We start from the raw sequence: 24,239 nt of genomic DNA, 5'->3' as shown, positions 1-24,239 counted from the left end.
TAAGATCCTAGGACAGGTTACAATAGAAAAACACGATAAAATCCGTTAAAATCCGTTAAAATGTATATCAGACAGGCATGAGCACAAGAGCCTCAGGTTTTAACATCCAGCTCCTTTCATACATTCTGACCTAGCACCTGCAAACTGTCGCCAACAGCCACAATAACTTGTTGTTGTTTAGTCATTTAGTCATGTCCGACTCTTCGTGATCCCATGGACCATAGCACGCCAGGCACTCCTGTCTTCCACTGCTTCCCGCAGTTTGGTCAGACTCATGTTGGTAGCTTTGAGAACACTGTCCAACCATCTCATCCTCTGTCGTCCCCTTCTCCTTGTGCCCTCCATCTTTCCCAACATCAGGGTCTTTTCCAGGGAGTCTTCTCTTCTCATGAGGTGACCAAATTACTGGAGCCTCAGCTTCAGGATCTGTCCTTCCAGTGAGCACTCAGGGCTGATTTCCTTCAGAATGGATAGGTTTGATCTTCTTGCAGTCCATGGGACTCTCAAGAGTCTCCTCCAGCACCATAATTCAAAAGCATCAATTCTTCGGTGATCAGCCTTCTTTATGGTCCAGCTCTCACTTCCATACATCACTACTGGGAAAACCATAGCTTTAACTATATGGAACTTTGTAGGCAAGGTGATGTCTCTGCTTTTTAAGATGCTGTCTAGGTTTGTCATTGCTTTTCTCCCAAGAAGCAGGCGTCTTTTAATTTCGTGATTGCTGTCACCATCTGCATTGATCAAGGAGCCCAAGAAAGTAAAATCTCTCACTGCCTCCATTTCTTCCCCTTCTATTTGCCAGGATGTGATGGGACTAGTGGCCATGATCTTGGTTTTTTTGATGTTGAGCTTCAGACCACATTTTGCGCTCTCCTCTTTCACCCTCATTAAAAAGTTCTTTAATTCCTCCTCGCTTTCTGCCATCAAGGTTGTGTCATCTGCATATCTGAGGTTGTTGATATTTCTTCCGGAAATCTTAATTCTGGCTTGGGATTCATCTAGTCCAGCCTTTCACATGATGAATTCTGCATATAAGTTAAATAAGCAGGGAGACAATATACAACCTTGTCGTACTCCTTTCCCAATTTTGAACCAATCAGTTGTTCCATATCCAGTTCTAACTGTAGCTTCTTGTCCCACATAGAGATTTCTCAGGAGAGAGATGAGGTGATCAGGCACTCCCATTTCTTTAAGAACTTGTCATAGTTTGCTGTGGTCGACACAGTCAAAGGCTTTTGCATACGGTAGTCAATGAAGCAGAAGCAGACGTTTTTCGGGAACTCTCTAGCTTTCTCCATGATCCAGCGCATGTTTGCTATTTGGTCTCTGGTTCCCCCTTATTCCCACAATAACTTGGTTCCCCCTTATTCCCACAGATGTGAAAATACATATAAATAAGTTTTGAAACAATCCTATAAACTCAACCCTTATGACAGGAACAACTCATGGGTGCTCCCCAAAGCATAAGCTTCACTCTCCAAAGTTCTCTGAAACCCCAGAGATTCTTAAGGTTTTGAGCGGCTGATTCTCCCTGCCCCCAATTGATTTATAATGTATTCTTCTCCTGTTATTTACATACTTTACCATACTATGATGGCTGCTTTAAGAAAAGCAGGCAAGAAATAAAAAGGCTCACTTGTTCAACCCAATAAGTTAGTTGTTACTTTCTTAACCCGTATGTTTTTCCTTAGATCAATTGCATTCATACACTACATCTCCCCATCCTTTTATGAAGAGCTGGAACATTCATTCAGTGAGGTCACCGAGTTGAGAGTTCAGTTTGGAGCCTGCGCTTGGATTTATACAAAACACTAAATTTTCTGCTGATTTACTGACATGTCCTGTGGTTTTTCAGGTTTAAAAATATAGTGTACAAGTCAGAGTTCAACTGATATAGCCATCCTCAATAAAGCTTCTGTGGCATATATTTAACAACATTACTGGAGATGGAGTGGAAAGCTGGTAACTTTAGTCCCCCCCCCCCAGTTTACTACAGAATATATAGTTTTTACAACAGCATTCAAAAACATGGATGTATTTGTAGGTAATCTATGTTAATTAGTATATTGCCCTTTAATAGCAAATGAATGCAAAGCTTAAAAACACATCAGGACAACATGTAACTATTTCTTTGTTGTTGTTTGTGAGCGAGGAAGGTCAAGATTGAATGTCAATTCCTTATCATGCAAAAACCCACTCCATTTCTTGTTACAGGTTTCATATTCGATGAAATAAGCAATGTTAATATTAATGAGAAAAGTATTATCCTAAGCTGTTCTTGATAGCTCTTCAAACACAGAAATACCCTCTGGCCCTCATCCTGCTAGCGATTCTCTATCCCCTCAGTCTGTGTTCATGCAAACTTCATTCTGTTTGCATTCCTCCTCTGCTCTTTTGAGACAATGGCCTTCACATTACCGCTAAAGACAATTTAGCAGAGGCAAATAAGAGAAATAGTGGATGCTCCATGGAATTAGGAGTGTTGACACTGATACGCAATAGGGATGCTTCCAGTCATCTCCGTGAAAATTGGAATATGCATTATTGATGTAGCTATAAATGAGAAAAGGGGGTATTTCAAATCCCTCTCCCATGTGAACGTTGCTGAGAAGCTCTTCCTTGTGCAGATTTTTCTGGCTGCATGGCTGTCTCTCATTCCGCCATCTTTTGCCCACTGCACTTGAGGAACTAGTGCAATGAAGAAGTACTTCTCTCTCCTTCTAACTGCAGCTCATGGTGCACAGAGGCCACTTGCAAGGGACCCAGAAATGTGCTGCACTAACTGTGGGATGCATCTGGACAAAGACATATGGAGAGAAGCTTTTAGAGAACTTTTGTGTGGGGTATGATCTTGTGTGATGATGTTCTTGGGTGGTGTTCTTGTGTGACCCGGCACTTGGGATTAAATATAAAGAGGACAGCTGACCATAGATGTAAAAACTCAAGCAATGCACCTTTCTGTACCTCACACCACTACAAGCACAACTCACGTATACTTCCCATCTCCTGCATCTGAGTATTGTTGACGTACCGTACCAGGTCACACTCCAGCAGTTCAAAGTAATGCTACCCAATTGTCAAACTGCAGACTGGTAACCAGAAGGGCCCCACAAATTGATATACTCCCTGCCCACCCACCTCCTGCCCCCAGCTTGCTGTGCTCTTTCCCCTCTGCTCTCCGCTCAAAGTTAACAATGTGTCAGTCTTTGTTTATTTGCACCCCTTCTTTGTGAGTTAAAAATGGCTTACCTGCAAGTTTAAAGCAATATCAAATATAAAATATCCAGGCATCCTGTCCCCCGTCCCCCGTCAGAAGTATGGGCAGGAGTCAGGCTCTGGGGCCTGTAGTGCTTTGCAGGACTGGGGCCTGTCTCAGCTTGTGCTGGAGAAGCAAGGAGTGGCCACTCAGGTGAGACCACTTGATATCTCACTGCACCTGGTGGCAGGAGCTGGGAGGGATAAAAGCTCAGCATTTCCCTTCAGCTCTTTGCCACAGCAACGCTACCCCTGCCTGGTTGCATCTGGCCCCTTGCTCCTTGGACCCTTGCCTTGCCGACGCCTTGCTCCTTGGACCCTTGCCTTTGCCGACACCTTGATCCTCGACCCTTGGACCTCTGCCTTGCCGACGCCTTGATCCTCGACCCTTGGACCTTTGCCTTGCCAGACCTTCGCCTCTGCCTTGCTCCTTGACCCTGCGACTGCCTGCTGCTGGACCCTCAGCCCTGCACCTGTTCCTGCTTCTACAGCACCATCTTGCCTCTGGTCCTGACGTCCTCAGCCAGGGCTTCAACCGCCCGCCGACCGGACTGTGACACCCCTCCCACTTAAGTGGGGGATACGTTCTGGGGCCCTGCATGCATAAGCGGAATTGTGTAAAGTGGGGAGCACCCCACTTTAATAGGGAGAGCCCATGGGGAAGGAGAGAGAGGGGGGAAGAGAGACACTCAGCCTGGAAATTGCTCAGGGCCTGTCTCGAGCCTGCCTGCCTGTGGGGAGCCAGTGTGTGTGGCGGCAGCTGGTCACAGAGAGTGAGGGCTGAGAAGGGCACCCAGCAGAACTGGTGCCAGGATGGGGGAGCAGATTCAAGGTGGGACGGTGGAGACTGGTCAACTGAAGGTGACCTGCATAAGTGTGGGTGGGTGTATATTAATAGAGAAACAGTTGCAAGAAACATGAACCAGCAGATGAAATAACCTTCAGCAAAATGTTAAAAGTCTGGGCAAATGGGAAGGGTTATGCCTAGTGTCTGAAAGAAAACAATGTTGGTGCAACATAAGGCTCCTTGGGGAGTGTGCTCCATAGCCAACCAAGTCCTCTCTTGCTGCAGACAAAGGTGGCACTAAGAGAAGGGCATTAACGGATGAATACAGAAAACAAGGAGGTTGAAACAAGGAGGTTGATATGAACCGTGTTATGTCAAATCTGGGTAATTAAGGCCAAAGGTATCAATGGAAAGTATGTGTAAATCTGTGCTGGACTGAATATTCAGGGACTTAAGAAACTGAAATTTCTGAAATTTCCAATCCAGAACCTGAAGTATCTGCGACAGACTTCGTATCCGGGTAAATACCGGACAGGAAATTTGTTTTTGTCCTACATTTTCATATTATGCTTTTAAAGAACTTTTGAAGGACTGATTGAAGGACACATTATTTAACACGCTTCATTGTATAATATCTGTTGTAAGTCACTTTGTGAACTTTTAATGTGAAGTGATGCAAATCAAATTAATCAAATCAGATATAAAATGGCCAGACTATTACACCATACATAGAAAGTTCTCAGTGAAATATTTGCTGAAAGAATGTTCCTTATGCTATTGATTATGTGTGGACTTTCAAAACAGGTGAGCTTCGGGAGATCTCTGTGGTGCTTAGACACATTAAGAACTTTACTACTGATGGCATATTGGGCCAAAGGGACACTGAACTTGAATTGTTTCAAACACATTGAAAATTTAAAATCAACTAATATAAAACCACATAGAATCATCTGTTCCTTTTTTAAAGAACATGTTGAAAGTTAATACTTTGCAGCCATTTCCCCAAAGATCTGTTTTTAATCTTCTTTATTATTGAAATTTATTGAATAACAATAATGCTAGGTCATGAAATCTTTATTATTAAAGATAAACAGCAAAAGAAAGGAAAATAAATCAAAACCTAAAGTATGATTTTGCAGTCTATATTTTTGTTACACATAAATGATATAGACAGTATATGGAACTGTAAAGTAAAAACAAACTGGGAAATCTGGAGTGAAGTCAGATTTCTACTTCTTCTTGTAAGTTTACAAATTTGGGATTCCTATCAAAATAGCCATCCTGATTGCTGTGATCAAGAAATGCCAGATTGTTTTAATGCATACTGGGTGCGCAAATCCATGCATGCATCAGTTCTCCCCCCTTTTATTCCATTTGTACTTTTCTCCGCTTATTTGTCTGTTTTGTAACACAAGAAAACCTTCAATATAACCTTTTTTTAAAAAAAAACGTTGGTTAGCTTACTGCTTGGAGTTAGGGATCCAAAATGGTAACCATGTCAACAAAACAGCGATTGAAAATTTCCCAAACTCTTCTTTGCATGGGTGTATAGTTCACTTTAATGATGGTAATGACGGTGCTGTGAGCCACAGCAGTAGCAGACCTCGGGGGCCCACTACTCATGATCTATTCCAAATCATAGTTCTGGCTTCCCCTGCGGTGCCTGCGCTCTCCTAAATCTGCCTCTGGCCATGGACAACTAACCTGTGGCTCCTGTGGCTCCCAAGACGTTTCTGGACTACAGCTCTCATCATTCCTGACCACTGGCCATGCAGGCCAAGGCTGATAGGCTTTGGAGTCCAACAACATTTGGAGAGCCAAAACTTTCCCACCCTTGCTGCATGACCTATTTTTCTTGCTTTTGTTGAACACCTGGAGCTCCCCTATCCCGTGTTCAATCACCACTTTGTGAAAACAGTTCAAAATGAACTCTGCCTAGCTAAACCATGCATTGCAGATAAAAACAATGAAGACTCATGTAGCACCGTAAAGATGAAAAAATGTATTACAGCATAAGCTTTTGTGGAATAGAACCTGAAAAGCTAGTTTGTTCCCTGCTTCCGTCAGGATCCATCAGGCCAGACCTCTAACATAATCCACCAGCTTCTACCCTCCCAGATTCTGTCCTGCTAGAATCTGCTAGCATGTGTTTAGAGATTCTTCCAGGCCCAACCCCTAACCTGGTGGGATTCGGTATGACCCCACCCAGATTGCCCATCTTTTGAAAATAAAGACTTGCCACCTGCAGTTTCATAGAAGGTGCAAAAGCCTTGCATAGTACAAGAGGAAAGAAAAAAGAAAATAAAAGAAAAAGAAAACAAGATTTGGTTACTGGAAATTGTAGAGCTTATCAGAAGAACAAACAAGCAAAAAAACTAATGGAAAGTGAAACATAGCAATTTTTCCAAGCCTATGAATATTTAAGATGTAATTAGCATTCTACATGAATGACTCAGTGAAAATGAGGAGAATGAAAAGATGGCACACCTAGGGGGGATGACCTTTCTGAGATAGGGAAGAAGAAGAAGTGAAGAGTCTCTTGATAAAAACCATTAATTAATTTGGGATAATTCCGGAATAAATCTCAAATATTATTAAATACAGATTAAAGACAGTGTTTATTCCGGTTGTCTAGTACTTTACAGCACAGTCAGCTCATGAATATCAGCAGGAGTCATCACAAGCTGAAAGATTAATTGTCAAATAGAGCTAGCAGAATGAAACCCGAAGACAGGTCCAAAATCAACTTATTTACTTATTTTCTCACATTTGCAGCAATTTGTCAGTCATTGGAAGAATATGAAGGATCACTTGAAGATGTCAAGTTACATTCGGACTGCTTTTTTTTTTTAAGACATCATCATTAACCTGAAGCTACAAGTGCCATGTTAATGAATCTAGAAAAAATATTTGTCAGTCAACAAATATTCATTTGTCCTGCAGAACATCCATGCATCCTGACAAAGAGAAGCAAAAGTGGGGAGAGCACTGTTTGTCTTTAAGGAGTGGAGGATTACAGACATTCAATAAATGAGTAGCCAGGCCCAGGAGACGGACATAAAAATGAGCAAAGGGCCTGGGCAAAGGAAGCTTGCGTTCTAAAGGCATATTTCCATTTTTTCAACTTTGAGCAATTCTCCTATCAGTGTTTTTCCCCCCACTTGGAACCTTCTGCACGACAGGATTCAAAGGAACAGAAGTGTTCCATCCCATCTCATCAGCAATGTGTTCAAAGAAACGACTCCATTCAAGGGACTTGCAAAAGTGGAAGAACGTGGACAGCTGCCTCATGGTTTGTGCCCTATGCAGAATTACCAGGAAGTAACTCCCAACAATCCCAAGTGGGTCTTATTTCTGAGTCAACACATTTGGGATTAGGCTATAACGGTGCTTACACATGTCACAATAACTCTTGAATCGAGCTTCTGCCAAACGTTTGAAGCAGGCCCTACCAATGGAGCCATTTTCTTATTTGGTTGTTTTATCCTCCCCTCTCCCCAGAGGCTGAAGCACTCTGTCCAGCAGTTCAGAGCTTCTTCCAAGTAAACCTGGCTGCCGGGTTGCAACAGTCCAGGGTTAGCAGGGCTTCACGATGAAGCAAATCACAGGCTTTCTGAGCGAACCATTTTAAGAATGGGCTGTAATAATAATAATATAATAATAATTTATTATTTATACCCTGCCCATCTGGCTGGGTTTCCCCAGCCACTCTGGGCGGCTTCCAACATAAAAATAAAACACAATAATCTATTAAACATTAAAAGCCTCCCTGAACAGGACTGCCTTCAGATGTCTTCTAAAAGTCTGGTACTGTAGTTGTTTTCCTCTTTGACATCTGTTGGGAGGGCGTTCCACAGGGCAGGCGCCACCACCGAGAAGGCCCTCTGCCTAGTTCCCTGCAACTTGGCTTCTCGCAACGAGGGAACTGCCAGAAGGCCCTCAGTGCTGGACCTCAGTGTCCGGGCAGAATGATGGAGGTGGAGGTATACTGGACCGAGGCCATTTAGGGCTTTAAAGGTCAGCACCAACACTTTGAATTGTGCTCGGAAACGTACTGGGAGCCAATGTAAATCTTTCAAGACCGGTGTTATGTGGTCTTGGCGGCCGCTCCCAGTCACCAGTCTAGCTGCCGCATTCTGGATTAGTTGTAGTTTCCAAGTCACCTTCAAGGGTAGCCCCACGTAGAGCGCATTGCAGTAGTCCAAGCGGGAGATAACTAGAGCACGCACCACTCTTGCTAGACAGTCTGCAGGCAGGTAGGGTCTCAGCCTGCGTACCAGATGGAGCTGATAGACAGCTGCCCTGGATACAGAATTGACCTGTGCCTCCATGGACAGCTGTGAATCCAAAATGACTCCCAGGCTGCGCACCTGGTCCTTCAGGGGCACAGTTACCCCATTCAGAACCAGGGAATCCTCCACACCTCCCCGCCTCCTGTCCCCCACGAACAGTACTTCTGTCTTGTCAGGATTCAACCTCAATCTGTTAGCCGCCATCCATCCTCCTGTAGAAGGAGGATGTAGAAGAAACACACAGAACGTAGAAGAAACACACAGAACGTGGTGATTCTGAATGCAGGCAAAGCCTAGCGAACCAACCCTAGTTGTAAAGGACATCAATTTAGGTAGGAATGATGAAGGTTCGCTTATGATATTTCTTCACATTCTTTCTCAATGGCCTGTGCTTGCTTTCCTAATAGCTTGTCATGAATGTAACCCACCCAAACCTCATTGATTCACTTGAGAGCCGTGATTGTACAAATATTTATTTTTGTTATTCGAAGCTATCTTTTTTGACCTATCATGTTGCAATCCAAACCAAGGCAGCTCTGTGCAATTATTTCTCCTGGATACATTTCCTTATGACCTCATTTCCACGGCCCAACGTGCAGGGGCTTAGGGAGGCAGAACATCTGGTTTTGCTGATCAAACAGGAGTCAGCCCTTCACTAGATGAAGAGTGTGACAAATTCTTACCCTGAGCATATTCAGCCAGACACACTGCTTATGTGTGCCTGAGTATGTCATTGTCTGGTCAAGAAGCCAACCATCCAGAAAGCCACCAATTAGGGCTGTTTATCAAGCAAATCCAGTTATATAATCAAATATGCAGTGCTAGTTACTATTGAAATTGTTTGCTTGCTGCGCTCTGCCCTTGAATCCACTTTTTATGTGAGCCAATTCAGGAAGCTTTGAAATTATGGCATGATTTCATGAACTTAACGTGGTTCTGCATGAAGTGGCCTTGCAAGAACAGTACTGTAATTTGCAAACTGCACTCCTGTACCAATATGCCACGAGGAAAAGGGCTGCCATCCTAAATCTGGGAGGAAGTCCCAATGAATGCAATAGACTTCTGAGTAGGCAAGTTTGGGATTGTGCTGCAAATAAAGCAAATCAATTAAACAGGCAAAGTCCAAAGTATCTTTGCACACTTTCTTGCCCTGCCCACATGTCTTGTGAATCAGCCTGCCATACCTGCCAAGTCCTGGACTGCAGAATCTGGGACCAGCAGCCGTGTGACACTGGACGTTGCATAGACGCAACGTCCAGTGTCACTTTGCCCATGTATGGGCACCAAAAATGGCCGGCACCGGCTTCGAAAGTCACGTCTACGCATGTCCGGAAGTGCGTAGATGCAACTTCCGGTGTCGCCCTGCCCATCTATGGGCACCAAGAATGGCCGCCACCGACACTGGAAGTTGCATCTACGCACTTCCGGACATGCGTAGACGTGACTTTCGAAGCCGGTGCCGGCCATTTTCGGTGCCCATAGATGGGCAAATCAGGAAAAAAAGCCGCCAGCAGGAAAATATAAGGGAGAATAACGGGAGATGAAGAGATACGGGGGACCGCTGGGAAACAGTATGAAGAAACGGGGGTTTCCTGGGGAAAACGGGGTACTAGGCAGCTATGCAGCCTGCCCTGGGGCAGAATCTATGCAGGGGAATTGTAGTCCAAAACATCTGGAGGGCCGAAGTTTGGGGATGCCTGGACTAGACTCTTCAAAAAAGCAATAATGCATTTTTACCCTTAGTTCTCATCTCACACTGGCAGGATGTGCACATAAAAGTGAATAACAAGACAAAGCCATGCCTTCTGCAGCTATCCACAAATCCTATGTCTCATACAAAGACTCCTTGAAAACAATGAGCCATGACTTTCTCTGCAGTAGTGAAATATACTAGGAGTCGAGAGTGAATTTCATGCTCCTTATTCAGCTCATAGTCATCAAGGAGAGGAAGAGAAGAATGGCTCTTTTCCCAAAACCATCTGCTTATATACATTATTTACACAATGGGCCTTGTGTGATTGGCTACTTCAGAGCTACACCTGTGGGCCAATCAGGTTGTGGATTGACTTCTGCCTGCAGCCTGATTGGCTGCTCCTACAGGCCAATCAGGTTGCAGATTCACTTCTGCCAGCCGCCTGATTGGCTGCTCCTGCAGGCCAATCAGGTTGCGGATTCACTTCCACCTGGAGTTGGATTGGGTAGCTCCTGCGGACCAATCAGACTGCTGATTCTGAATCCTATTGTTCTAGGATTCAGCTCAGTACATAACAAGTAGTTTGCTCAAAAAGTATTAATAAGTGCCATCATTAGAAAGGTCAACTATTCTAGTTCTAAAGAACCAGCTGAGTCAATATTCCTCATTTGCTTTACTTATTCCTACAGTTTTCTCACTCGCAAAAGTCTCCGAATCAAATCACACATCATGCCTGCAAAGGGGGAACAGGGCACACACAGCAGACCCATGCAGACAACCAAAACATTTCATTGCTTTTTGGGTGTAGTAATACACACACAACCCCAGTTTTAATCATAAAGCCAGCCTATAAATATTTTAAAATAAAGAAATAATTTTAACTACTTGTTATTTTATATGCCGCAATGCAAAAATGACAATTTATAAGTAAAAACAAAAAAACCTAAATGCACATTAGAAGATAAATGTCCATAATTAACAGCTCCTCATTCGCACAGCACTGATTGCTATGGTATCTACATACCAAAATTGTTAAAACAGAACCTTAAAATATGGCTCTTCCATAAAATGAGCTTCTCGCTGAAGATGAGGCAGTTTTATTATTGGCAGCTGATTACAATGTGGTTGGCAGGAAAGATAGATCTGGGCTGTCTCACACTAGAAAGTGATGGTTACAGTATAGCTAAGATTGGGGTATCTCACTGAACCACAACTCACACCATCCCCAGCCATGGGCCATGTTTGCTGGGCACGATGGGATTTGTAGTTCAGCAATACTTGAAGGGCTCCACACCCCTGAGCTAAGAGGATGAAAACCTTGCCTTGGGTAATGTGGGCCATTGTGACATTGTTACAAAGGTAACTCAAAATTATAAAACGAGGTGTCAGGCGTGAGGAATTCTCTTCCTCCCCCGATGGCACCAAGAAGCAGGGAGGAAACAAGCACGTTCTTTCTTATGATCATTTCAGTCATCACGGTGAAAGAGAAAGAATCCAGCCATTCCTCAATGATGGCGTTGCTCGCACTGAGCTTCTCCCCCTCCCTTCTAGCAACAACACCTGCCTCTACGGCGTCAGTCCGTGGTCAATTGTCTTTGTGCTCTTTGTTCTTGCACTCGTATGGAACGCTGCATTTTGGGAGAAGGGTGTTGGTTATGCGGCCAATGATATGTCAGCTAACTGCTCTGTCTCTCCTCCTCCTCCTCCTAACACCTCATAACTCTGTTGTCCACCTGTCTCTGAGCTGTTATCTTCCTCGGAACCCTGCTGTAATTTGAGAATGCATTCCTTCTCCTCTTCAGTCCAGTCCCTGACATGAGATTTAAGGATGTCTTATGAAACTGCCCTGCAGCAGAAGTTTCTCAGACTTTCTTCTCTACAGATCACTTACATTGCTAGGGATCTTGGTGGACCACTTTAAAAACTACAAATCAAAACACATAGGATCTTGAGGTAATGGGCAACATCATTGCCCCAAACAGTACCCTATTATGAAAACCATGTGCCAAAGGCCTCATTGATAATACAGCCTTTGTCAAAAGGGCCTCAATCTCCACTGTCAGAAAAAGCAAATCAAGCGCAAGGTAGGAATAAGGAGATAAAATAATAATAATAATAATAATAATAATAATAATAATAATAATAATAATAATAATAATAATATATTATTTATACCCCGCCCATCTGGCCGGGTTCCCCCAGCCACTCTGGGCGGCTTCCAACAAAACACCAAAATACAGAAATCCATCAAACATTAAAAGCTTCCCTAAACAGGGCTGCCTTAAGATGCCTTCTAAAGGTCTGGTAATTGTTGTTCTCTTTGACCTCTGGTGGGAGGGCATTCCACAGGGTGGGTGCCACTACCGAGAAGGCCCTCTGCCTGGTTCCCTGTAACTTAGCTTCTCGTAGCGAGGGAACCGCCAGAAGGCCCTCGGCGCTGGACCTCAGTGTCTGGGCAGAACGATGGGGGAGGAGACACTCCTTCAGGTATACTGGACCAAGGCCGTTTAGGGCTTTAAAAGTCAGCACCAACACTTTGAATTGTGCTCGGAAACGTACTGGGAGCCAATGTAGGTCTTTCAGGACCGGTGTTATGTGGTCTCGGCGGCCGCTCCCAGTCACCAGTCTAGCTGCCGCATTCTGGGTTAGCTGTAGTTTCCGGGTTACCTTCAAAGGTAGCCCCATGTAGAGCGCATTGCAGTAGTCCAAATTTGGTTCAATTTGCATTTATGAAGCTGTGGAATTGGAATTCACCAGCTAATTATGCACCATGAACTTGACCTGGGTCAAATTCAGTGCTGCAACATGGACTCAATAATCCTGGGAGTGGGAAATGAATGAATGCAATAGCCCTTCTTTAGGTGTTTGTTCCTTTCAACCACAGAACGTCCTGCTCTGCTCTTTACCAGTCACTGCTGGTCTCTCAATAAATCTTGTACTACTTTGTTTTATCCTGTATTATTTGACCGCTTTGCCTCACTCGGTTAAAAAAACAACAACCCTTCTCTCATTACACCAATTTAGGTAAATACATCATGCCTTGTATGAAGTCTGGCTCATATAAGCTCATGTCACAGAACATTTGTTCATCTTTGAAGGTGCCACAGGACTTGGAAACGGCTCTCTTTTCTTTCAATTGGTGGATTTGCGCAAGCGATTCATAACTTACCATGAGGTGAAACCCATTTTTCAATACTTTTGTCACATGGCCTCACGGTTGACTAATATCACTAATCCTATATAACAGATGTCTTATTAATATAACAATATCCATTTATCCACATTTCCTTTACTTGTCAGATGTACAGAGTGGGGTGGGGTGGGGGGAGCCGCAACATAAATTTTGGTTATGGAGATAATTAATAAAAAGCATTTCAACTTGTCAGTTTTAGATGCCTGGTGGTTTTTTTAATTAAAAAAAACACAACACCAATACATGCATGTCCAATGACATTCCATATTCCACATTTAGATCCTGTGACAGCTGTACAAGTTTATATCCCAGTTCCCTTGTGAAAGTTGTAGCGCTTTGCCTGGGTGTCTATAACTACTGAAAGAATTAAGGGAATCTGTTTGCAGGCTGCATGAGAAGGACGGAGAGCAAAAACAATGAACTGAAAGTCTGTGAATTAAAACAAGGCACTGGAGCTCAACAGATAATAAATGGCAGATAAAATCTCAATTCATGCACAGTGCAGTTGGAAATGTAATTCGGCTGATGCTGGGCTCAGCTCAGGTAGATTTACACCCTAATCCTAACCTTGTTTGTGTCACATTAAGAGCTAAAACAGGTGAGCAGAAGCCCCTTATTGTTTCATGGCTGCAGGAAAATCAAATACAAAACGAACAAGTCAAGAGAAAAGGTTCTAGATTAGCATGCTCCCCAGAATGCTATTTTGGGGGAAGGGGGAGGATCAAAATGTTTGTGCACTTCTTTTCCACATGCGGGGCTCAAAATCATCCATTTCAGCTCTAAGGCTTCAGTCCTAAGGACAGTTACTTAGGAGTAAGCTTCTCTGAAATCAATGAGATTTACTGTGCAATCCTAACCACGTCCATTCAAAATCAAGCCCTATTGAATTCCTTTTGGCGTACTGCCTACTGATATCGGTGGGATGCACTTTCAAGGCTACAGTACATAGGGAGAATTGCAGCTTTAGCATTCTGTTTGGTAAAAAAAAAAATGAAGAAAAAGCCTAGTTGCTTGAAAGGCTAGGGATACGGTGGGATCAAACATCTCAGTACAATCCAGACAGAATTAACAACCACAGCGATCAGAACAACCATTGCCTCCCGTGGAGCACTTTTGAGTGTTCAAAATGCTTCACGGACATGCGCTTGCTATAATCCTTACACAACAGCTACATAGGTTGGTGAGCATAACTCCCATGTACTGGGGAATAAGGCTGTACGTCTGAGTTCATGAGTTCATGGAGGAGGTGAAATCTGAACTGCTGTCTTCCCGATTCTGAGCTCAGTCTCTTACATCCCTCCTCATTTTATGCATTTTTCATTTTTATTGATTGATTGATTGATTGATTGATTGATGAGGAAATACATGGAAGCTCACAAAAACAGCTAACAGAACCAAGAATGAGAAACAGGCCGGCAATAATTCCCCGAGTAATTAATTACAGAGCATTTCGTCAACGCTGAAGCGGAACAAACCATTGGCAGCCCTTTCAACTGGATGCATTATTTATTTCTAAAATCATTTATAGGCTGCCTCTAGAGGACGTAACCAACCCAAGGCAACTCACAATATCATAGAAGTAGAGTGACTACAAATAATTTAAAAAAAAACCCTAATCAATCAATCAATCAATCAATCAATCTGATGTTTTATTTGGTCGCCACCTTTCCAAAGTTAAAACCATGCTCAGGCAGCTTACAACATATAAGAGATTGCATAACATGAAAAGTAGACATAAACAATAAAATCATTAAAAAGTGCACAACCAAATTGAACAATTTCCACCTAAACTAACAAAAGTGATCATAGAATCATAGAGTTGGAAGAGACCACAAGGGCCATGCACTCCAAACCCTCTGCCAAACAGGAAACACCATCAAAACATTCTTGACATATGGCTGTCAAGCCTCTGCTTAAAGACCTCCAAAGAAGGAGACTCCACCACACTCCTTGGCAGCAAATTCCACTGTCGAACAGCTCTTACTGTCAGGAAGTTCTTCCTAATGTTTAGGTGGAATCTTCTTTCTTGTAGTTTGAATCTATTGCTCCGTGTCCGCTTCTCTGGAGCAGCAGAAAACAATCTTTCACCCTCCTCTATATGACATCCTTTTATATATTTGAACATGGCTATCATATCACCCCTTAACCTTCTCTTCTCCAGGCTAAACATACCCAGCTCCCTAAGCCGTTCCTCATAAGGCATTGTTTCCAGGCCTTTGACCATTTTGGTTGCCCTCCTCTGGACACGTTCCAGCTTGTCAGTATCCTTCTTGAACTGTGGTGCCCAGAACTGGACACAGTACTCCAGGTGAGGTCTGATAATGTTCATCTGAACGGGGTTGGAGGTAAAGGGACTATTTAGCTATGTATCTAGGCTCTTGGCTCTTGAAAAATGTATCTTGAAGGAACAACAAAGTTTATTGATCAAACAGACCACGAACATAAACACACACACACACACACACACACACACACACACTCTGATACACATATCGGCGAAACAAAAAAAAGCAGCCTAAGAATAAAAATATACACAGTGTATTGCTGTACTAGGGTGATTGTGAACATTCCCTCACAAAACCAATACAGTATATCCATTGACACGTATGGTCTTCAGAGGTTTTTGCTTTCCCATAACCTGTTTGACAAACAAGACTAAGGTAACAGCTCCAACTGGCAGGCCTTAAATTGAGAATGCAAGGTATATTACTGCTATAGCAAGAACATTTACTCAGGCGGAGCATGCATAAACATGGATGTCACTCCTATAGTAATGTCTCTGACTGAAACCACACTTTCAAAACAAGTGTAGCATTTGATGAGAAATATATGTGATTTGTATACAGTGCTTTTACACCAATGTAAATATCGCTCGCGAATTCTGCTCCAAGCAATTAGGAGGAGATTTTCAATATCCTAGGAAACAGCAGATCCTATTCAACCCATCCAAATCCTTCCCTAGGAAATCTTTCAGCAATACTTTTTTTTCTGTTGGGAATTATGGCTAGAATTTATATGTACACACTCTTTGATTGATAGTTTATAATAAAATGCAAACTATTCTGGCAAACATTCTGATATGTTTGGATACAAACTGTAAATGGAAAGGGCAGCCTTTGTAATTGCATATATTTTCTAAGCTTCCTTGCTGTGTCTGTAGGGATGTCAGTTGATGTTTATCCCTAAGTTGGTAGGCTCTCTCTGCTGCAGCTGAAAGTTCATGCAATAAAAATGCATTAAATCAAATCTAATGTTGCTTTCGGAACATTATATTCATTTCTATTTTCTTATTGGGAGAGTATGAATGATACAACACAACTAATCACACTCATGTAAGAATCATGGTGGTCTTTTCACACTTGGCTCTGGAATTAGAATGGCAGCTTAGAGAGTCAATAGTGCGGGTTCTCTATCATAGAGAGCACGATTTGCGGTGGGGGCTAGCAAACCACTCCTGAGTCAAAGGTGGGGGCATGAGTGGCCACCGCTCGATTGGACCTGGGCTGTTGTTGGGCAAAATAGCATGTTGCAAGTGGTAGTCCAACCCCTGGGGTATAAATGGCTAAATGCTTGGTTTCTCTTTCTCTTTGGCTGCATTTCTGATCCCCACCCTCCCTCCACTGTTTTTAAGGCTTCTGTGTTGACATTGCTGTGCCTCTTCAGGGGTCGCCTGTATTCAGGGGCCTGGTAGGAATTTTTTCCATTTGGCTGATTGGCGGTGCCATCTGGTTTTTTGCCTACTGCATAGCAAATAGTCACAACTTGTAAGGTTGGCGGTTAGGCATTGGTTATTTTGGTTGTATTAAAGGGTCTTATTGATTATGTTGGCCCCAAGTTTATGCCTGCGTGGTTGGGGAAATCCTGGTCAGGAATACAGGGGCTCTATGCTGTGTCCGTAACCCCAAGGTAGGGGGCCAGGACGGCGTATTGAGGCCCCTGGGTGCCTGAAGGGAGAGGGGAGAGTTCATTGCACCCGGGTCCCCGTCTCTCCCTGTAGGATTTCCCCGTGTTGACAAGGCAAGTTATTATTATTTCTGTCCTTACGTGACAGTTGAGAACCAATGCCTACACAACCATTCACATGTTTGTATTAAATAAAAGTTGTGGACAAATTCATGCCAAAAACCATTAAACAAAAATTCTGTCTATGTGGTGAGTTATTTGAGGGGTGGTTTTGGGGACCTCCACACGCAAGTCTGGCTGTCTTGGTCTTCACAACTAGCTTTCCTTCTCCACAGACTCGTTCTCACCAGAATGCAGGTCTCCTGAGTAATAATGGTCTTTATCTCTCTTTGGGACCACGTTGGCTGTCATAGTATTGTATCGCTTTCCCCAAAGGCTTTGTCAATGAAGCAATTCAATGGGAGCTTAGGAGCTGTAGACCTTTCAAGGCTCATAGCCTTGACTTCCTCTCCTACCAAGCAGCTTCACATACATACAGCAGTGGCTCTGAAGCTCCTGCCTAGCTAACCACCTGTGGTTCTGTGGGCTTGGGGGAAAGGGTGGTTTCTGAGAGCCGATAAAGAATTCATGCAGCTGGTGTGGCCTGAAGGAAGAGTACACAAACTTTCCCCACTCCCATACTTACAGAGGACTTCTTTGGGCTAATTGTGCAGAGTGTTTCTTACCTCTGACTGATGGCCAACTCGGATAAAGGCACAGACGGGATCAAAAGCTCCTGTCCCACAGGCCAGCAGGTGTGTTCGGTTGAATCGGTGCAGGGCACGGATGTAATTTGCACACTCTTCCTAAGAGGAGAGATAAGAACTGCAATTAAGTAGGCCTCATTTAAAAGCAATTCTTCTGTCTCTTGAGGTGACATCATGAGATCCTCTATCCATTTGGCACATGGATGTGCTTTCCAACTCTAAATGGAAGTTCCCTTTCCACAGAGGAGAAGGGTGAAATAAGTGAGAGTTGTCAGGCCTCCGGAGCCTCAGACTCAGGGAATCTGGAAGAGGAGCCTGTGAGAGGAAGGGGCGGCCAAATTGGGAGATGATGGAGGCAGGGAAGAACATCTGGCGCATCAGAGGCAGAATCTGATGGACGTGAGAGAAGAACTAATAGCAAGGAATCTCATTCCTTTTAACAAGCCGAGCGGAAAAGGGGTATAGGCCTTCTTTCCTTATTCTAATGCTAATATTATATACTGCTTCTTGGGAACCTTGAGAACAAAGGTGAAATACATGACTATACTCAGTCCTACTCAAAAGCATGTCCCTTTGGGGCTTACTTCTAGAAGATAACTGTGTATAAGATCACAGCCTAAACCCTCCAAACATCAGGCCAAATGAAGAAGAAGAAGAAGAAGAAGAAGAAGAAGAAGAAGAAGAAGAAGAAGAAGAAGAAGAAGAAGAAGAAGAAGAGGAGGAGGAGGAGTTTGGATTTGATATCACGCTTTATCACTACCCGAATGAGTCTCAAAGCGGCTAACAATCTCCTATCCCTTCCTCCCCCACAACAAACACTCTGTGAGGTGAGTGGGGCTGAGAGACTTCAGAGAAGTGTGACTAGCGCAAGGTCACCCAGCAGCTGCATGTGGAGGAGCGGAGACGCGAACCCGGTTCCCCAGATTAGGAGTCTACCACTCTTAACCACTACACCACACTGGCTCTCCAGCTAAGAGGCCTAGCAAAGCGCGTCCTCCAATCAAGGAGAGCAAGGGTTGCGGGAGGGGTTAAAGACATCTCCAGGGTTAGGGGTGGTGTCGGAGGAGAAGGAGTGAGTGTAATAGGACCCTTTTTGGTTGCTTGGGGTAAAAGCATGTAGCAATTTTGATTGGCAGGTTCTGTCCCTTAAATCCTCAGCGTCTTACGGTTTGTTTCACTTTTGCAAAGAGCTTCGGATCTCCCGCCCGCCCGCCGCCTTTTCTTTAATGGTTAGCCTGACATTGCTTTGCCTGTCATGGGGTCGCTTGCTTTGCAAGGGCCCAGTAGGAATTTTGCCAATTGGCTGATTGGCTCTTGCCATTGCTTTTTGCCTACTGCTTAGCAAATCGTCACAACTTGTTAGGTTGGCGGTTAGGCATTGGTTAATAATTCTGGTTGGTAGAGGGGTTTGGCATGGAGGTGCCTACCCCTCTTTAAATTGTCGCTCCACATAGAAGTATTCCGTTAAAGGAATCCTGGGGCTCCGGGGCTCTAGTCCATACACCCCCACAAATGGGCGGGGCTGGGGCCATTACAGAGCACGAGCCTTGGGGAGCATTTCTGGGTAAGGGGAGAGTGCCTGGACACAGTTACCTCCTCTCCCATGGGGTGTTTACTTGACTTCCCTATACGAATAGGGAAGTCGGAGCTGATCTGTCCCAGGCGGGGGACAGATGGGGTAACCAATGCCTAAGCCAACACTCACATTTAATTTGTATTTAAATAAAGTTGTGGCCAAATTAATGCCAAAACCCAAACTAAAATTCTGAGTGTTGTGTGAGTTATGGGGGGGGGGTTGTCTGGTACCCTTGATACGCAACTCTTAAATAGGACAAGGTGCCGCTGCAAAAAATCCCCCTTTCTAACCTACTGTAAGGGGTCTCATTTCCCTTTGCAGAGGTGTTATGGCCGGCCAGGTATTTGACTGCCCCTAGTGTTTGCAGTTCCAAGCTGGCTCCAAAACCAAGTCCTGGTGGGAGAGTCCTCAAAACTGAGCTATGTTTGGCTTGACACCTCCCTCAGTTGTCCAGGCCTGCTATCAAAGGATGCAGTAGTGCTAAATCACTACTACACGAGTGATTTAGAAAAGCATTAAAACATGTTTTGAGTTGGGCATTTTGAAAGAATTTTGAAGGGAATGTTTCAGGAATGGTTTAAATTATTATTTTTCTGAAACAGATATGAGATTTAAAAAAAACTTAGGAAGTCAAAAGGAGAAGTCATTTTAAATGGTAGAGATAAAGTGACTTCAGTATTTAATATTTTTATAACCCCATCCATGGTAACATCTTATGCCAGGCACCCCCAAACTTCAGCCCTCCAGATGTTTTGGACTACAATTCCCATCTTCCCTGACCACTGGTCCTGTTAGCTAGGGATCATGCGAGTTGTAGGCCAAAACATCTGGAGGGCCGCAGTTTGGGAGTGCCTGTCTTATGCTCTTGAAAACTATAACCTTACAGATGGTTTCATGTGCAAAGTTCTGAATTGTGAAGTTCCTATGGGCCTCAATGTGACATTAAAATAACAGAAGAACTCTTTATATACACCTAGGAAACTCCTTCCGTCAGTGCCATAACCTTTATGGAATATGCTGTTGACGCTGATCTGTGATCTGATCAGCTGTTACACCAGGTATTGAAGAGCTGTCCTGGGTGAGATGCTGGCTGCTCATCTCTTGTACCCACCAGGGCTGCTAGAACAACATGGCCTATATTGCAGCTGGTCAGGAATACACCTGTGTGCCTCTCCTGCATCTCAAGTGGTCAATTCCGGGCTTAAGCCTCATTCCTATGATCTCCAAGGAAAGGAATAACATATAAGAGCCAGATTGAAGGCAGGGTCAAGTTCTCTCTCTCTCTCACTCCCTCCCTCCCCCCTCCAACATTTCTCTGATGAAATTAGGGACATCCCATTCCATAATGATAATATTACTATTTATACCCCACACATGATGCTTTTGAATTATGATGCTGGAGGAGACTCTTGAGAGTCCCATGGACTGCAAGAAGATCAAACCTATCCATTCTTCAGGAAATCAGCCCTGGGTGCTCACTGGAAGGACAGATCGTGAAGCTGAGGCTCCAATACTTTGGCCACCTCATGAGAAGAGAAGACTCCCTGGAAAAGACCCTGATATTGGGAAAGATTGGGGCACTAGGAAAAGGGGATGACAGAGGACGAGATGGTTGGACAGTGTTCTCGAAGCTACGAACATGAGTTTGACCAAACTGCGGGAGGCAGTGCAAGACAGGAGTGCCTTGCGTGCTATGGTCCATGGGGTCACGAAGAGTCAGACACGACTAAACGACTAAACAACAACAACAACAACCCCACACATCTTACTGGGTTGCCCAGTGGCTTCCAACATACATAAAAACATAATTAAACATTTTTTTAAAAACCCTTCCCTATTCAGGATTGCCTTCAGGCAGCTCAGGGGTCGGATAACTCCATACCCTCCAACATTTCTCCAATGAAGATAGGGACGTCCTTCGGAAAAGCAGCACATTCAGAGATCAGATAAGAAACAGGAACGGTTTCAGGGACATCCCTGGAAAGTAGGGGCACTTGGAGGTTCTGCAACTGGGGGCTGTGCCCTCATGTTCGTGAGCGGATGCTAAAGGAGGCAAACATCTTCAACCCTGTTTGAGTGCCATGGAAAATGGGGCCCCTGTGCATGTGGGAGAGAGGGGTCTTGCATAAAGAGGGATTCCCCGCTCTGATACTCCCCTCCCTTCAGTAAAAGGATAATTCATGAATATTCAAGTTAATACATACAGCATATCTTCCTTTGATTGTGCATTCCTCCACCTGCAGGGATGTAGTAGGCCAATGAATCTGCAATAAAATGAGTTATTTAGTAATCTAGAAAAAGGATCTATAATTCTCAGTTTATACTTATACAACCTTTTGCTCATCTTTCCTTGTACGGAGCAGCCTCAACAATAACAACAAATCTTTATTACAGTCGTCGACCAGCATAAGGAGGGAGGGGTACAATAATTTAAAATCATTTTAAATCTCAAAAAAAAAACTTTGAAAAAACAACTAAAAGGAGTTAAAACAGAAAACATATATAAAAACCCATAAGAATCCAAAAGAGGCTAAGAAAGTCTTAAAAAGGGGGTTAGGAACATTAGACAAGGGTGAAAGAGCACAAAAGGATAGTATATCTAAGATCATATCCAGCATGTGCCACAGGTCATCATCTGACAAATCTTGAGCGCTGTTGTGCGGAATCTGGCAATGTTTTATGTTGTAGCAGGATTGGTATCTGAAAGCAACAGGGAGGTATAGAATTGTCCTGTGTGCCCTGGATACTTATGCAGTGATGGTAAAATGAGGCCATAATTCTCAGTTTATACTAATCCAATCTTCTGCTCACCTTTCCTTGTATTGGGCAGCCTCTGTTCTTGACTAAACAGAATGAAAGTGGAAATTTATCAGAAGAAACTGAGATTATGTGACAGGCAGTACAAATTCAGACATTTACAGAAGTTCATGGGTACTTGAGGTAGAAAATATTTTGGGCGGGTTGGCCTACTCAATAGACAAAATGAGGCTTAAAAAAAAATTAAGATTTTTCAAAATGCAATAAAAAAACGAACTAATCTAGGCCCCAAAATAATAAAAGCAAAAAGCAAAAAAGAAGGAGAAATGAAAGGTCTTCTCTCACAGGTATATCTCAACTTTTGTCCCAAACAGAAAAACGGTGAGTCCTATCAGCTCTCACCTGAGAGCATCCCTTTCTCTGCCTCCCACACAGGATCCTTCACCAACTGTCCAACCCAGAGTAGAGGGCAACAGGGAGAAAAGACAGATCAAAACCAAAACAAAGCAAAACAGAAAAAGAGCAGGTAACAAAGAGATATGAAACAGAGAAAGATAAGAAGAAAAATGAAACAGGAATAGATGGAAAGAAATAAAAATACACAGAACTTCCAGCTCTCTGTCTGTCAGTTGTATATACGTACAGAATTTCTTCAAAATATTTGAAATGTTCACTCCAAAATAATATCCAGTTTTTCTTCCTTCTGCTAGATGTTGTTTCTCCCATCTTCAATTTTTGAGGGGGAGGGTGTTATGTTATCTTGCCAGCTGGTTATGTATTGTTTGTTGTTTTTATGATAAGTAAGCCTTGTCTAAAATGGTTTTTGATGGGGTGGGAATCAATATATCATGTAAATAAACAAATAAACAGATAAATAATGTAGCCTCCATACAATTGTCCAGTAAGTTAATTCATTCTGCAAGTGGCAGTATGGGCCTAACGGACAGCCAAAATCCAAACCATTATCCATTTCCAACCGAGTTTTAAACAGTTTACGTTTGAAAAGCAGGATGAAGTTCAAGAATGTGGAAACTTGCAACTTCTCACCAGCAGATTATGGAGCCAACTAAAAGGTATTACTTTTCTTCGGGTGAAAGGTGGATTTATCCATAGTAACGTGGCCAACATCCTTTTTGCACATATGACAGACAGCACGTGAGTGGATTTATAGCCTTTGCACAATGCATTCCCCCTCCTTGATTGCAAGTGTTTAATTGCTGAATATTTTCCACACAGATAATGTAAGCTATGTTTGCACACTACATAAAGCCAGGAACTAATTGATTGTAAATGGTGGCCTTTAGCCCTCCATGTGTGTTTCCTGGGTATTATATGCTGTTCGAGAATTCCTCACGATGACTACATCCTTAACTTGGTATTGGGTGCTTGCCAAGATGACAACCTTTTGGCAAACTGGCAATCCCTATCGCTCAGTGATTACTCCAGAGCATTTGAGCTGGAATGATATTATACTAGCAAACGTTTTTTTGGCCTTTGTGTGTGACTTTTTTTTGTTCAAACAGAGTTACTCAATAACTGTCATGACCATGAGTCAGTGTCTGAAGTATTTTGTAAATTTCAACGCGAGCAATTTTTTTCTTTATCCGTCACATTTATTTCACCTTTGAAATACACAAAGCATGCAAGAAATTTATGCTGGAGGGGGAAGCTGAAACAATAGCAGGAAGTAGCTTTGAAACATGTACAGTGGAACCTTGGTTTATGAACACCTTGGTTTACGAATTTTCGGTTTACGAATGCCGCGGACTCATCTGGAACGGATTAATTCACTTTCCATTACTTTCAATGGAAACGTTCTCTTCAGTTTATGAACGCCTCAGTTTATGAACAGACGTCCAGAACCAATTACACCCATGCTTCAGTTTATGAACGCTTCAGGTTGAGTACTCCGCGGACCCGTCTGGAACATATTAATCCGCTTTCCATTACTTTCAATGGGAAAGTTCGCTTCAGTTTATGAACGCTTCAGTTTAAGTACTCCGCGGACCATCTGGAACATATTAATCCACTTTC

General features: G+C 43.3%; 1 protein-coding gene across 2 annotated transcripts in view; it reads right to left on the bottom strand.

Moving 5' to 3' along the window:
• Positions 1 to 24,239, bottom strand: part of SEMA3E (semaphorin 3E) — a 159,515-nt gene that overhangs the window by 54,892 nt on the left and 80,384 nt on the right. For both annotated transcript variants that reach the window (XM_035138052.2, XM_035138053.2), the window contains exons 3-4: positions 21,653 to 21,712; positions 17,852 to 17,971 (exon numbers count right to left, since the gene is read on the bottom strand). In XM_035138052.2, coding sequence (XP_034993943.1) covers positions 17,852 to 17,971; positions 21,653 to 21,712 — 180 coding nt within the window. The remainder of the gene's footprint in view (positions 1 to 17,851; positions 17,972 to 21,652; positions 21,713 to 24,239) is intronic.

This window comes from Zootoca vivipara, chromosome 5 (assembly GCF_963506605.1).
Source record: "Zootoca vivipara chromosome 5, rZooViv1.1, whole genome shotgun sequence".
Classification (NCBI taxonomy): domain Eukaryota; kingdom Metazoa; phylum Chordata; class Lepidosauria; order Squamata; family Lacertidae; genus Zootoca; species Zootoca vivipara.
The sequence above is the reverse complement of the archived record's forward strand: the minus strand, read 5'-3'. Positions and strand labels throughout refer to the sequence as shown.